Source organism: Centropristis striata, chromosome 22, assembly GCF_030273125.1.
Source record: "Centropristis striata isolate RG_2023a ecotype Rhode Island chromosome 22, C.striata_1.0, whole genome shotgun sequence".
NCBI classification, from domain to species: Eukaryota; Metazoa; Chordata; class Actinopteri; order Perciformes; family Serranidae; genus Centropristis; species Centropristis striata.
In genome coordinates, this window is record NC_081538.1 from 17,670,411 (window position 1) to 17,684,732 (window position 14,322).

At 38.9% G+C, this 14,322-nt stretch overlaps 1 protein-coding gene and 1 long non-coding RNA gene across 2 annotated transcripts; one reads left to right on the plus strand and one right to left on the minus strand.

The window, feature by feature from the left end:
* Positions 1-2,875: 2,875 nt before the first annotated feature.
* Positions 2,876-8,534, plus strand: LOC131961107 (NXPE family member 3-like). Its single transcript, XM_059326375.1, has 6 exons — positions 2,876-2,977; positions 3,373-3,816; positions 4,470-4,762; positions 7,367-7,437; positions 7,684-7,890; positions 7,972-8,534. Exons 1-6 carry the CDS (start codon positions 2,876-2,878, stop codon positions 8,532-8,534), a joined length of 1,680 nt encoding a protein of 559 aa, XP_059182358.1.
* Positions 8,535-12,238: 3,704 nt separating this feature from the next.
* Positions 12,239-13,700, minus strand: LOC131960481 (uncharacterized). The gene is made up of 2 exons (XR_009389682.1): positions 13,498-13,700; positions 12,239-12,888 (listed from the first exon to the last, which is right to left on the minus strand). It is a non-coding gene; the product is annotated as an uncharacterized LOC131960481 (long non-coding RNA).
* Between the last annotated feature and the right edge of the window lie 622 nt (positions 13,701-14,322).

A 14,322-nucleotide genomic window follows, 5' to 3' on the forward strand; every position in this document is an offset into this window, starting at 1 on the left:
CCAATTCTAAATGCCTTACTCCAAAGACTCAGAAATACTACTTTACCAATGTCATTCAATTCATCATTACTGCCAAAATTATCAGAATTGGTAATCATACAATTTTAGAAAATGGAAATTCAACATCTCACCAGAATCAGGAGAGTGTAGGTTTGGTTGGGGATCGCGCCGGAGCCAGTCAGTCGACCCCAGGACGTCGGTCCTCCCTTCTCTGAATTTTTTACTGGAGGTTAGAGGATGATCCTGTAGATCAGGTGGCCACCCCCGATGTCCCGACGATCCCGACAGACTCCCGGGCGATCCCACTTCTGACACCAAGTTGTAGTGGCAAAAATCGTTATAAGGAGGAAAGATCACTGAGTCGTTGGAGTATAAGCAAAAAAGGTTTATTCCAATTGCAATTAGGAGAACACAAGGTACAGTCAAAAAGGTCTGCACAGAGTGAATCTGCAGACAAAGAGAGCTAACAGTTTTTATAGCGTTACAATGAGTGTGTGTGTATTGTTCAAGGAGGTACAGCCTTACAACCTTGAGGACTTGAGATAGCAGGCATCCTACGCAAGAACAAGTAGAAGCAACTGTGACATGTTATCTTACAGGATGAACAGGGCGGATTGTGTTCGCATGAAAATGATATAAAATTAATTAAAAGGGATATGAAGTCATGTGAAAATGTTCAGAGAGTTATGTGAAAAGGCATATGCATGGCACTTTGTCATAACAGAGGGACATTAGGAACATTTGGACTCCATATCTTCACTTTTCCGACTCTACAGTGGCTTCAGTGCTCTCAGGTGTTGTCCTTGGCGAGTCTTTGGCTTTTTACCTGTGTCATGTTGTCATTGCACTGATAGGGTGCATGAGAGATGTAAATGTGTATCGACTGTCTAGACCAATGTTGTACTGAGTGTTGTTAGTATCACTTTGTCCTTTCAATTTTCACTGCATTGTGGATTATATTTTGCAGTAATCTGCTTCTGTGTAGTACCTATTACTTTGAAATAAATTAAGAGTATAAAGTAATATGAATTGGAGACACTACAGCACCAAAAAATATTCTCAATCGCAGAGTAAATAGACTTAGTGAATCATATCACCACTGCCTGGGAGATGGAAACATATGCCCTTTAACAGGATATAGCTATTAAAGGATGACCTATTACTGGAGGTTGTCCGCTGGAAGTGCAATTTTGAACCTTAAAGTAGGCGTGACTTTTGATTTGGATTCTATGGATCCAATGCTATGGATGCTATGCCTCCAAAAGGCTCAAAACTGCTCACAGTAAACCTTTCAATCATCACAACAGTAAAGATACCGAACTGTTACAGGAAGTTGTCTAGCTGGCTAGAAGGGCTATAAACCATTCATTTTTATTAGCACACTGCACGAACCTTGAACCTTAATATAGGCGTGACTTTTTTTCCTCGTCTATGCTGTGGATCCTTATTGTCTTTTGTACAAGCCAATCTTCTGGATAATTTCTTTCTCTAAATTTAGAGAACATCTATCTTTTTGTATTCTTCTGGATCATATTCTTCAGTCTGGTGAGTTGACTTACAGGAAGATTTTTTGATGGGGATGGGATGAAAGCGTTGGACATGATGACGTGTACTCTGATCGGTTGGTTTAGTGTAAAGGGAACAAGAGAGGACGCCATTTGTGTGTTGAAAAAATCTATTTGCTCAAGGCATTGTATGTCGTTAAAAATGTTTTACTTTTGAAGGTGAATCTTATTGGTTGGTTTTTGTCTGTTTAATGATGATCCTGTTGAAGGCCAACAGTACAGTTGTTCTATGAACTTAAGGAGGGGCAAATGAGGGCTAATGAAGCATCGAGGCTTTCGTTGATATTTATGTAGGCAAGGCAAGGCAAGTTTATTTGTACAGCACAATTCAACACAAGGTAATTCAAAGTGCTTTACATAAACATTAAAAACAGCAAGACACAACTGAAAACAGTAAAAACAGTCAATTAAAACAGGGAAATAGAAATAGAAATAAGATAAAATAAGATTCAGCAGGATAAGAAAATAGATAAAATAATAAAAAGCACAAGTCAAACATTGCGTAGTTAAAAAGTAAGGGCAGTAGAGTACAGCAGATAAGGGGTCTGGATGCTTCATAGAGAGGTAGCAGATCAAGCATGTAATTTGGTTCGAGACCATTCAGTGCTTTGTAGACCAGCAGTAAGATTTTAAAATCTATCCTCTGACTCACAGGCAGCCAGTGTAGTGATTCAAGGACGGATGTAATATGGTCCAGTTTCCTCGTGTTTATGAGGACTCTGGCGGCAGCGTTCTGGATCAGCTGCAGCTGCCTGATTGATTTTTTGTTAAGACCTGTGAAGATGCCATTGCAATAATCCAACCTACTAAGAATAAATCCATGGATAAGTTTTTCCATGTCTTGTTTGGACAGAAACCCCTTAATTCTAGCTGTGTTTTTCAGGTGTTAATAGGCAGATTTAGTGATAAGCTTTAGATGGCTGTTGAAGTTCAGGTCTGAGTCAATAATTACACCAAGATTTCTGGCTTGATTTGTAGCTGTCAATGACATAGAGCCAAGGTGAGCGCTGATCTTAGATCTTTCATTTTTAGAGCCGAAAATTATAACCTTTGTCTTCTCTGCATTTAGCTGGAGACATGTAACATATAAACAATAAGAAATGATCTCATACTTGTGATAATGTATCAAGTTAAGTTCAGTCCTAATAATTAAAAGCCAGACATGTTACACTATTAGTGTAAAGAGGAGTTCATAAGGAGGAAATAAGGTTCTTCGAGACAACGAGGTGTAAGTTTCATTTTTATTTTTTCAATCCAGCACCAGAGGAAGTGGCCACACTGTCATGCTGCAGCCATAGATGAAGGCGATCATGAAAGCCAGAGTTTGTACAAGAAAGGAGCTTGCTGCCATTTTTCTCTTTCTGGCTGTCCTTGTCTTCACCTTTCTGCTACATAACACAGACGTTCTGAAGGTGAGAACTTGGTTTTAATGTGACTTAACATTTATTATTAGTCAGGTTTCAAGACATTGTTTTCAAACACAATGTGGCTCAGAAACAGTAATGTTCTTACAGTTAAATTATATTTTCTCTCCCAATCTTACAGCTGACTCTAGTTATAAAATAGGGCTGAAAATATTCTATACTTTAGACCACAATGATCCATGTGTTTCTATCCATTCTTACTGAAGGCTCAAACCCAGTCCAAACCTCCACCACCACATACCAGCCTACTGCCCCGGCACCCTGTGTGTCCTGGTTGTAAGGTGCCACAAACCAATTTTGTACTTTTCTGTTTTCCATATTTTGTTAATTTGCTCTCAGTGCATTTGTTTGATGTATCTTTGCCACCATGTCTCTCCTGCTAGTCTCAGACTAAAGTGAACTCCACCATCATCGTCCCAAAAGTTTCCACTGAGCCTAACATGCATCACAGCTTCTGCACCTTCCAGCCACGATCCCCTGAGGATGCTCTGGAGGAACGCCTCCTACTAGACTCCATTGCTTGGCCTGAAGCTCCGCCTCTGTCAGATCCTCTTTCCCTGGATCAGACCAGTGATCCAGCTCACAGCACTTTCACCATTCTCCCAGGGAGGACAGGAGGACAGTGGCATGTCGGCGATCAGCTGGAGATTATTATCAAAATGTCTGATTTCCATGGCCGTCCCAAGAAGTCTGGGAGAGACTTCTTGGTGGCCCGCCTGCACAATCAGAAGCTTGGTGCAGGTGTGGTTGGGAAGGTGGTGGATCATCTCAATGGCAGCTACTCTGCTGTTTTCTCTTTACTCTGGGAAGGAGACGCACAGGTTGAGGTGATTTCAATTATCATGTTAAAAGTGAAGTTTTTAATCTATCTTCTAACTGATTAATCACTTAACCCTGCCCCCCAAACAAAATGTTACAGTTAACTTTGATGAAATTAAAATATACTGTGAAACAGTAAAGACGGAAACACACAGTGCCCAGTGGGAGTAACACATCAATCATACAGTAGACATGTTCTCAAGCATACCCTGCTTTATCGTCTACTTTACTTCAAATTGGACCATAATTTACAAAATGAGCATCATGCTGTATTGAAGAAGATTTGAAACTCACGATTGATTTCATTTTGAGAATGTGGTGAGGTAATAAATCAAGTGAGAAGTAGGATCATATTCCTATTGACATTGAAATATACCCTAATGGAACCAGGGAAGTCGCCCCCTGCTGGCCATTACAAAGAATGCAGGTTTAAGGCACTTCCTCATTGGCCTCACCTGTCAGGCCCAGAGGTGGCAGCTAAACTATGATTGAACAGTCAGTTTATCGGGAGGGGGGTTTACTGAATGGACAATTCTCCAGTGATAGAAGACCAAAAGTTTACAAAGAAGTAAATCTTTATAAATGTCTTTACTTGTCTATGAATGAGAATGAGAGTGAACGTCATGGTCTCATTGACAACTCTGGTTCTCTTTCCAATCAGGTGATGCTGGTTCACCCTCGTGAGGCTATTCAAGTGCTGAACAGGTTGAACAGTGAACAGCCTGACAGGATTTACTTCAAAAGTGTCTTCCAATCAGGCTCACTTTCTGAAACTACTTTCTGTAACGTGTGCCTACGTCCAACCCAGCCATTGTGCAACTATACTGACCTCCGTACAGGCGAACCTTGGTTCTGCTACAAGCCAAAAAAGTTGAGTTGTGATGCCAGAATCAACCATGCTATGGGAGGAACCAAACAAAACCTCAAGGCCAATGAGAACAAACTCTTTCAAAGGTGAGGTCTTAGAAAGACAGGACTGATAGTGTGTATCTCCTTGGTGGGAAGTTTCATTTATTTTAATTCCAGGCAGTTAAGATTTAATCAAAAGTTTTAAGAGATAATACAAATCAAATTTTGTTGTATACTCATTTTTCTTGTCTCTTTTAAAATTTGTATCTGGATTTTGCAGAAATTTCAAGATGCACACTTTTTGCCACGTCAAGGCAGCACAGTGAGCTTAGGCTAAAGTGGTCGCAGACAGACAGTTGTCTTTTTATATTCAGTAGTGTAGTAGTAGTAGAAAAGGTATTATACACAGATGTGTATAATATTCACTGTCCTTTAAGCTCTAGTTGGTCTCAACCAAGTCAAGAGGAGAATATCTGTCTAAAACAGTAAAGTAGTGGGGCGTAAAACCAGAACAATGAGCAGAAAGTTGCTGCAATATCTGTAAAGCTGATGGCAGCTGCAAAGTCAGATGATGATTATCTGATGATTCATCACTGCATGCAACTCATTGCATCTTAAGATGTTTTTTGCTCCTTTCTTGTATGTACAGTGGTAACAAATGTATGTGAACCCTTTGAATTTTTTTCTAAAATGTGATCTGATCTGCATCTAAGTCCCAGGTATACCACACAACAATTTCTAATAGTTCATGTCTTTATTGAACACATCCATGATACATTCATAGTTCTGGTGGAAAATGTAAGTGAACTCTTTTGCTAATGACTTCATCAAGAGCTAACTGGAGTCATGAGTTAGCAAACCTGGAGTCCAATCAATGAAACAAGATTTGAGTAAAAAATTGGGAGTTTGTTCTTCACAAGTATATCTGCTGATATGAACCATGCTTGGCAAAAAAGAGATCACCGGGAATTACGATCAAGAATTGATATTTTGCATCAGACTTCAGTCCACAGTTAGACAAATTGTCCACAAATGGAGATAACTGTGGCTACTCTCCATAGAAGTGGGTGCCCCGACAAGTTGACTCCAAAGGCCCAACACAGAATGCTCAGTGAGGTAAGAAAATAAAATAAAAAATAAAAAGAGAACCCCAGAGTAACAGCTTGTCAGGCCGGGCTCGAAGCAGGACTCAGACGCAGAGATAGAGTATGTCAAAAGCACTTTATTTTGGTACTTAGTCAGCAAGAGGAACTCCCCGAACAGAGGAAACAAAAGGGCTATGAACATTAACAGTCTAAAAGACCTAACACTAATAATCCCTAAAAAGAGGGAAAAACACAAAACTCCTGACTATCCTGAAACTCAGGGCAAACTATCCTACGGGATAAGGAACAAACAACTAGACAAGGGAAGGGGGAAAAAGGGACAAAATAAAATACTAATAAACAAAAGGCGCTCCAAAAGGGAGGAAATGACCTAACAGGGAAAAAGACTAGACTAAAAATCACTCCGTAAAATGGAGGAACAATCTAAGGGAGAAAAACTAAATAACTCAAAATCACTCTTAAGGAGGAAAAACAAAAGGCATTCTAAACAACTAACAAACTAAGGGGGCAGCTAAGCTGTGAAAATTTACAAAAGAAAATCACTCTTACGAGGAGAACAAACTTGAAAACAAAGCAAGGCAGATGACTGTGGCGATGACAAGAACTGTGGTAATGCTGGCGAGACGAAAAACGACACACTGGCACAGGACAAGGGAGACACAGACTATTTAACACATGAGGGAGGGAGCACCAGGTGAACACAATTGGTAATTAGGGGAGACACTCAGGCAGGTGACACACACAGGGAGGGGCAGGTGATCTGAAACGAGAGGAGAGTTACTTTTCAAAATAAAAGCAGTGACAAGACCAAAACATAAAAAACCCAAGACCTCACCACGTTGTGACACAGCTAAAATCTTTAAGCAATCATTAGCAGTGGTTGACATATCTGTTCATGAGTCTATACGCAAAATATTGAACAGGTCATGGCAGGACACCATGGAGGATGCCACTGCTTTCCGAAAAAAGAAGGACTGTTGTAACTACAGTTGAATTGTTAGGGAAGAACAACGAACTACGTATGGAGCCAAAAAAGCCCCGCATACCAACATGAGAACATCATGCAAACGGTGAAATAGGTGGAGGGAGCTTCGCTGCCTCAGGCAGCATCATTGCCATCATTGAGAGGAAAATGTATTCCCAAGTTTATCAGTCCCAAGTATAGACTAACAGAATGTGCTTGTCTTTACTTGGGACCAAGATGCAGATCAGAAAACATTTTATGACAAATTAAAACAGAAAACCAGGTAATTTCAAAGGGTTTATATACTTTTTCCTGCCACTGTATGTCGATGTTGTAGCCTGGTAAGACCATCCTATCACATAGAGCTTTTTTAAAGCTAGCATTCATGTTTGTTTTTTCAGGAGCTTCTATTTCTGTTTGGCAAGCAGCACCCTTTATATATTGCATCATCATCTACAACACAGTCCCTGATTGGCCAGTTTTGCTGTGGTCTGTGGTGCGGCCCCAGATTGGCTCGGGTACATTTTAATTTCCTGAAATGTGGTAGAACTGGGGAAAGGCCACTGTCACGTAGAACCAATAGTAATGTTGAGCTTGAGTGTGTGTGAGAGATATTTTATTAGATGTGCTTTTTTTCAGTGGTGTCAACATGAAAGTCTCCATTCGGGCTTCAGGACCGGCCAGTGTTACTGTGTTGCCTAAAAAGCAAGGTAAATCATGATTTTCTTCCTGCTTTTGTGTAGAATTCTCTTATAGAGAGAGTTTGGCCCAAGTGTGCTGAGAGTATGGAGCATAAGGCTAAAAGTTTATGAATGTGGCACCCGCAGTTAGAAGTGAATCTAGTCCCTCAGAAGTAAGGATAGTCCATAAGAAATAAATACAAGCCATAAAATGGCTTCTTTTTATGTTGACACTAACAAAGACGTAAAATGACTCCACTTTTAACTCCCTCTCAGATCAATCAGAGGTGAAGAGCAGCATTGTGACATCTGGACCCTCTGGCTATTACTACCAGGGTGTGTGGCGAGCACTAGATGGCACCACAGTTCACCAATTCAACGACGCCTCTGCCATCACTCAGTGTCTGAAAGGCAAAGTGGTCCACATGTATGGAGACTCCACTGTCAGGCAGTTTTATGAATACCTCAACACAGCACTACCAGGTATCTACCACAGGGATTTCTGGAAACACTTTGATTTTGCTAGCACTGCAGCTTCATCTGTTCTCTCTGTAATACTTGCAGATCTTAAGGAGTTTGACCTGCACAGCCCAAAAAAAGCTGGACCTTACATCTCCTTGGACTATGCAAACAACATCTTGGTGACGTCCCGCTTCCATGGTCCTCCGATCCGTATCGTTGTTGTCTCAACCAGTGAGCTTCGATATATTGCCAATGAACTGGATGGTGTCATCGGAGGCACCAACACTGTTGTAGTTTTTGGCGTCTGGGCTCACTTTGGCACTTTCCCCATGGAGATCTACATCCGGCGGCTGCAGAACATCCGCAGGGCGGTGGTGCGGCTGCTGAACAGGTCTCCAGGTACACTGGTCGTTATCCGAACAGGAAACCTCAAAGCTTTGACGCTTCCTGTGTCATTAACCAACAGTGACTGGCATTCACTGCAGTGTAACAATGTGCTGAGAACCATGTTCAAAGGACTGAATGTTCGTCTGATCGATGCCTGGGAGATGGTCCTCGCCCACCACCTGCCGCACGACCTCCACCCACCTCCTCCCATTATTAAGAATATGGTGAACATTCTCTTGTCACACATATGCCCACAAAAGGGTGGCTGGTGGGGTTGATTAGTGGGTGGGGGATTAAAGGACACGCTGAGTGTACACGTTATATCTTTGTTTCTACCAAGTGCTGCAACCGATATATTGGTGGAAAGTGCCTTCTTTAAACCTTTTCATGTTTTATATAAACATTAATGTATACATTTTGTTACTGTGTTACTGTATTCGTCAAAAACACAAACTAAAATGTAATAAGAAAAAGGTGCCTTTTATGTGTTTATTTTATATGAACTGTTTTTTCATTAGATGATCATGGCCTATTTCAGGATATAGAATAGAATAGAATAATCTTTATTGTCATTGCACAAGGGGGCTTCTGAGGAGGAGGGCAGGTGTGTGAGAGAGAGGGGGGTAGAGTTCAGGAATGTCACACACTGTTAACCCGGATTAGTTGACTTTACTCGCAAATCGTGTGGAAACCCGTTGCCCTATACCACTTTAGTTTTTACACAAGTTAAAACTAAATATGTTGAATTGTATTAACATGGAACTCTAACCTTTTACCAAGCTAAAACTAAATATGTTGAGTTGTATTAACACGGAACCTTAAGTTTATTATTTATATTTATTAGTAGTGTGTACTCAAAATCATTAGCTAAAACTAGCTAATATGACTAGTTATTGATACTTATCATTTATTACAATTACTGTATTTTCCTCTAATTTAGTTTTGAATTTTTTTTAAATACCCTATGAAAAATTATTTCAATTAAATTGGATGGAAATTTAAAAAAAAAACACCTCTTAATGTTCCAATGCATTTTATTTTTAAGAAAAATGGCAAAAGACAGGCAAACTTGTTATGACACACTTATCAGGTCAACCTCTACGGAGCCCCAGAGATGACATGGGAAAAAAAAAAAAAAAAAAAAAGAACAAAAAAATTATTTCGTTCCCACGAATTAGTATTTCGTGGCCACGAGATACTAATTCGTGGGAACGAAATAAGTATTTTGTGGCCACGAGATACTTATTTCGTGGGAACGAAATAAGTATAACGTGCAGCTGTTTACAGACAGGCTGGATGACGTGGTTCACATAGTGGTGAAGATCGCTGGCTTAAATAGATGGATTAATGTGAGGAGATCATTGCAAAAGTTTTCAATTTCATCAGAGTCAGATGTGCTACATGTGTTGATAACTGGACGGAGTTAATTATGGACTATTTCCCCGCACCGGTAGGTGAGGAGACGAGAGGAGAGAGACAGCCGGACCTCCAGCTAGGACGCTAACGGTCCGGCTAGTTAGCCAAGATAATGCCGGAGAGAGTGAGTTTTGGAGGAAGATGAGAAGGAAGATATTGCGCTCATGGATGAGCCGATGGTAGCATACAATGTCTCTGACTGTCGTTATCTAAACGAGGACAATGTTAAAGAGACTGTGATAGCTCGGGAGTACAAGTCGAGCCGCAAGCTTCACAACAGCGGGCCTGCTAGCTGCTGTTCACTGGAGACGTGAGAAGACGTGACCTAGTTAAAGAGATGACTGATGGTACGTGCTTATACTTTATCTACACAATCCTCTTTTTTCTGGTAATAAGGGCTAATAAAATCACTAGAGCAGGCTAAGAAAGCAGCTAATAATGCTGTGTGATAACAGCAGTGTGTAACGTTAGCCCAGGTGTGGGTGTGTCTCAGGTGTCTACTGTCTCCTATAAATTACATTTATTAACATAATGAGGAAAATCAGTGTTTGAACATAATCCAGGCAGTGATTACCTTATCACCACACAACTGAGGCTAATTATTTAACAGTAATATACAAACATAATTTGTAGGAGACAGGTTTGCTGTGAGACACAAAGGTGAGGAGATCTTTAGGCTATAACAAAATAAACAGCCTAAAGTATAGTAAAAGTATAGTTAAAGTATTGTTTAAAAGATCTGATATGGTGAATCATAAACTGTGTGGTAAATATGTTATGTTTCTGAATATGGAGCTGTATTAATTCCTGTGCAGTCTATCAGTTTATACACTGATCATATTGAAGCAATAATACAGAAATGATCAGGCCTCATTCAACAATGATTCAATATGATTTAGCCAGCCCAAAATGTTTGTGATGACTGGATTTTTCATTTTTGCTATCTTATTTTGTAGATGAAAACATTTGGTCCATCTTGTGGAGCTCCATACGACTCTATGAGAGGATGCAGTGTGAGAAGCAGCAACACCAGCGGACTGCCTACTTCCTTGATGCATGTGACAGTTTAATTATGAAATAATAATAAATAAATATGAAATAATATAAAATATATTCTGTATTATTATTATATTAAAAGGGTCATTGTCTGTATATATATTTTTAATTATATGGATATGCACTTGTAAGTAAGTGTAAGTACATGTGTGCACGTGGCTCGATATTTAATATTTTATAAATATTCTTGATATTGATATTTTTTAATTACTATTATATTTAAATACCCATCATATTCTGTATTACGTCATATGTACAGTATATTTGTTCATATTTTATTATTATTGTATTCCATATGTTTTGGATACTTGTCTACATGGGCTTCTAGGCCTGTACTGTGTTGTGTATGTGCTCGTGCACGAGGTCACGTGCACGTGTATGTGTGACAGTATGAGTAGACTACACATACAGATGTGGGGTATCACCTTTGACCCAAAAATATTGTGTTCATTTGGAGTCTAGTCTTAATAAATGTGTTTTAATGTGAAACATGGAGGAATCTGTATCATTTTCTTTAAAGCCCTTTTTCTCAAAACTAACTTTTGAACAGTCGAATTTTGGATGATCATATCTCATGGAATATTTGGCGTAGAAACATAATTTTGGTATTGACATGAAGCTAAGAGTCTCCTCTTTACATACACATCAAAATCTCAAAATGTGTTTCGGGGTCAATGTGACTCACATTGATGGAGCAGGTCACATATTAAGAGAAGCCCCTGGCTGCAGCCTGCAGATCGGGGCGGAGCTCAACGGACGTTGAGGTGGGTGGAGTCAAACGTAGAGCTGGAGGAGTATGTTAGATTTACTCAACGGCACCACTTATTGATGACAGCCGTGAAGCACCGTTCGGTTGTTATTATTGGCCGCATATAAACAAATAAGGAGCATATATATATTTATATTTTTGTATGTAATGACTCAAGTAAAGAAATGAGGACTATTAGTTTTATATGGAATGACTATTCAGCATTCACAAGTATAGTTAATTTTGACTGACTTGACATAAGCAATGATAATGTTATAAGACAGCAGAGAGTTGTATGAAAGCAATTAATGCATGTCCAAAAGCATTTATAATTTGTTGTAAGGAGAAACTGCTACTATGATGAGCACAAATGACTAAATGTTGAGGAGGTTGAACTAACTGTTGTCCAAATGTTAATATTGATGTGAGAAATGCACCAAATGACAAATAAGGGAGTTTGAAGCGGCATTAAAACTTTAAAAAGCTGTTGTCATTCCCATTTTCATCATGCTAAAATAGTTTGCATCCTTTTGAAGTCTAATGTCGAGTTTTTTTTTGCCTTTAGTGAATTCTAGTAAAATATGGGTCATTGTTTATTTTGATAAATGTTAAAACTTTATCTATCCTAATTTATAATGCTATTATGATGTGTCATTTGTAACATTTTACTTGTACTAGAAAAATTCTGTCAGACACACTGACAAGGTGAATGTGCTTTGTACATAAGGTTATACCACTTACGTAAGAGATCAAAGACTGAGGTGACTTTAACATCATCTTTATTGAACTGAACACAATTAAAAATCAAAGATAACATATTTAAAAAATAAGAAATAACTGAATTAAAAATCACAGCAAAACCCCTCTATTAAACAACATAACACACTACTAAATTCAAAAATCAAAGCAAAAAAACCCTCTCTTAAACAACATAACACACCAATAAATTCAAAAATCAAAGCAATACACAACACAGTACAGGCCTAGAAGCCCATGTAGACAAGTATCCAAAACATATGGAATACAATAATGATAAAATATGAACAAATATACTGTACATATGACGTAATACAGAATATGATGGGTATTTAAATATAATAGTAATTAAAAAATATCAATATCAAGAATATTTATAAAATATTAAATATCGAGCCACGTGCACACATGTACTTACACTTACTTACAAGTGCATATCCATATAATTAAAAATATATATACAGACAATGACCCTTTTAATATAATAATAATACAGAATATATTTTATATTATTTCATATTTATTTATTATTATTTCATAATTAAACTGTCACATGCATCAAGGAAGTAGGCAGTCTGCTGGTGTTGCTGCTTCTCACACTGCATCCTCTCATAGAGTCGTATGGAGCTCCACAAGATGGACCAAATGTTTCTCATCTACAAAATAAGATAGCAAAAATGAAAAATCCAGTCATCACAAACATTTTGGGCTGGCTAAATCATATTGAATCATTGTTGAATGAGGCCTGATCATTTCTGTATTATTGCTTCAATATGATCAGTGTATAAACTGATAGACTGCACAGGAATTAATACAGCCCCATATTCATAAACATAACATATTTACCACACAGTTTATGATTCACCATATCAGATCTTTTAAACAATACTTTAACTATACTTTTACTATACTTTAGGCTGTTTATTTTGTTATAGCCTAAAGATCTCCTCACCTTTGTGTCTCACAGCAAACCTGTCTCCTACAAATTATGTTTGTATATTACTGTTAAATAATTAGCCTCAGTTGTGTGGTGATAAAGTAATCACTGCCTGGATTATGTTCAAACACTGATTTTCCTCATTATGTTAATAAATGTAATTTATAGGAGACAGTAGACACCTGAGACACACCCACACCTGGGCTAACGTTACACACTGCTGTTATCACACAGCATTATTAGCTGCTTTCTTAGCCTGCTCTAGTGATTTTATTAGCCCTTATTACCAGAAAAAAGAGGATTGTGTAGATAAAGTATAAGCACGTACCATCAGTCATCTCTTTAACTAGGTCACGTCTTCTCACGTCTCCGGTGAACAGCAGCTAGCAGGCCCGCTGTTGTGAAGCTTGCGGCTCGACTTGTACTCCCGAGCTATCAAAGTATCTTTAACATTGTCCTCGTTTAGATAACTACAGTCAGAGACATTGTATGTTACCATCGGCTCATCCATGAGCGCAATATCTTCCTTCTCATCTTCCTCCAACTCACTCTCTCCGGCATTATCTTGGCTAACTAGCCGGACCGTTAGCGTCCTAGCTGGAGGTCCGGCTGTCTCTCTCCTCTCGTGTCCTCACCTACCGGTGCGGGGAAATAGTCCATAATTAACTCCGTCCAGTTATCAACACATGTAGCACATCTGACTCTGATGAAATTGAAAACTTTTGCAATGATCTCCTCACATTAATCCATCTATTTAAGCCAGCGATCTTCACCACTATGTGAACCACGTCATCCAGCCTGTCTGTAAACAGCTGCACGTTATACTTATTTCGTTCCCACGAAATAGTATCTCGTGGCCACGAAATATTATTATTATTATTTTTCCCCATGTCATCTCTGGGGCTCCGTAAACCTCAACATGTTCAACCTAAAAAGATAAACCTGAAAAAGGTAATTTCAAATAATTTAAACAGTTTTGTGTGGGTGTTGTATGTGCCTGTGTTGTTTGTGTGTTGAATGTGTGTGTGGACGTTGTATGTGCCAGTGTTGTTTGTGTGTGTTGAGTGTGTGGGTGTTGAATATTGAATGTGTCACAAACTTACAAGAAAAAAACCTGGTTGTCCCCGGAGAATAAAGTGGTAAATACATTACA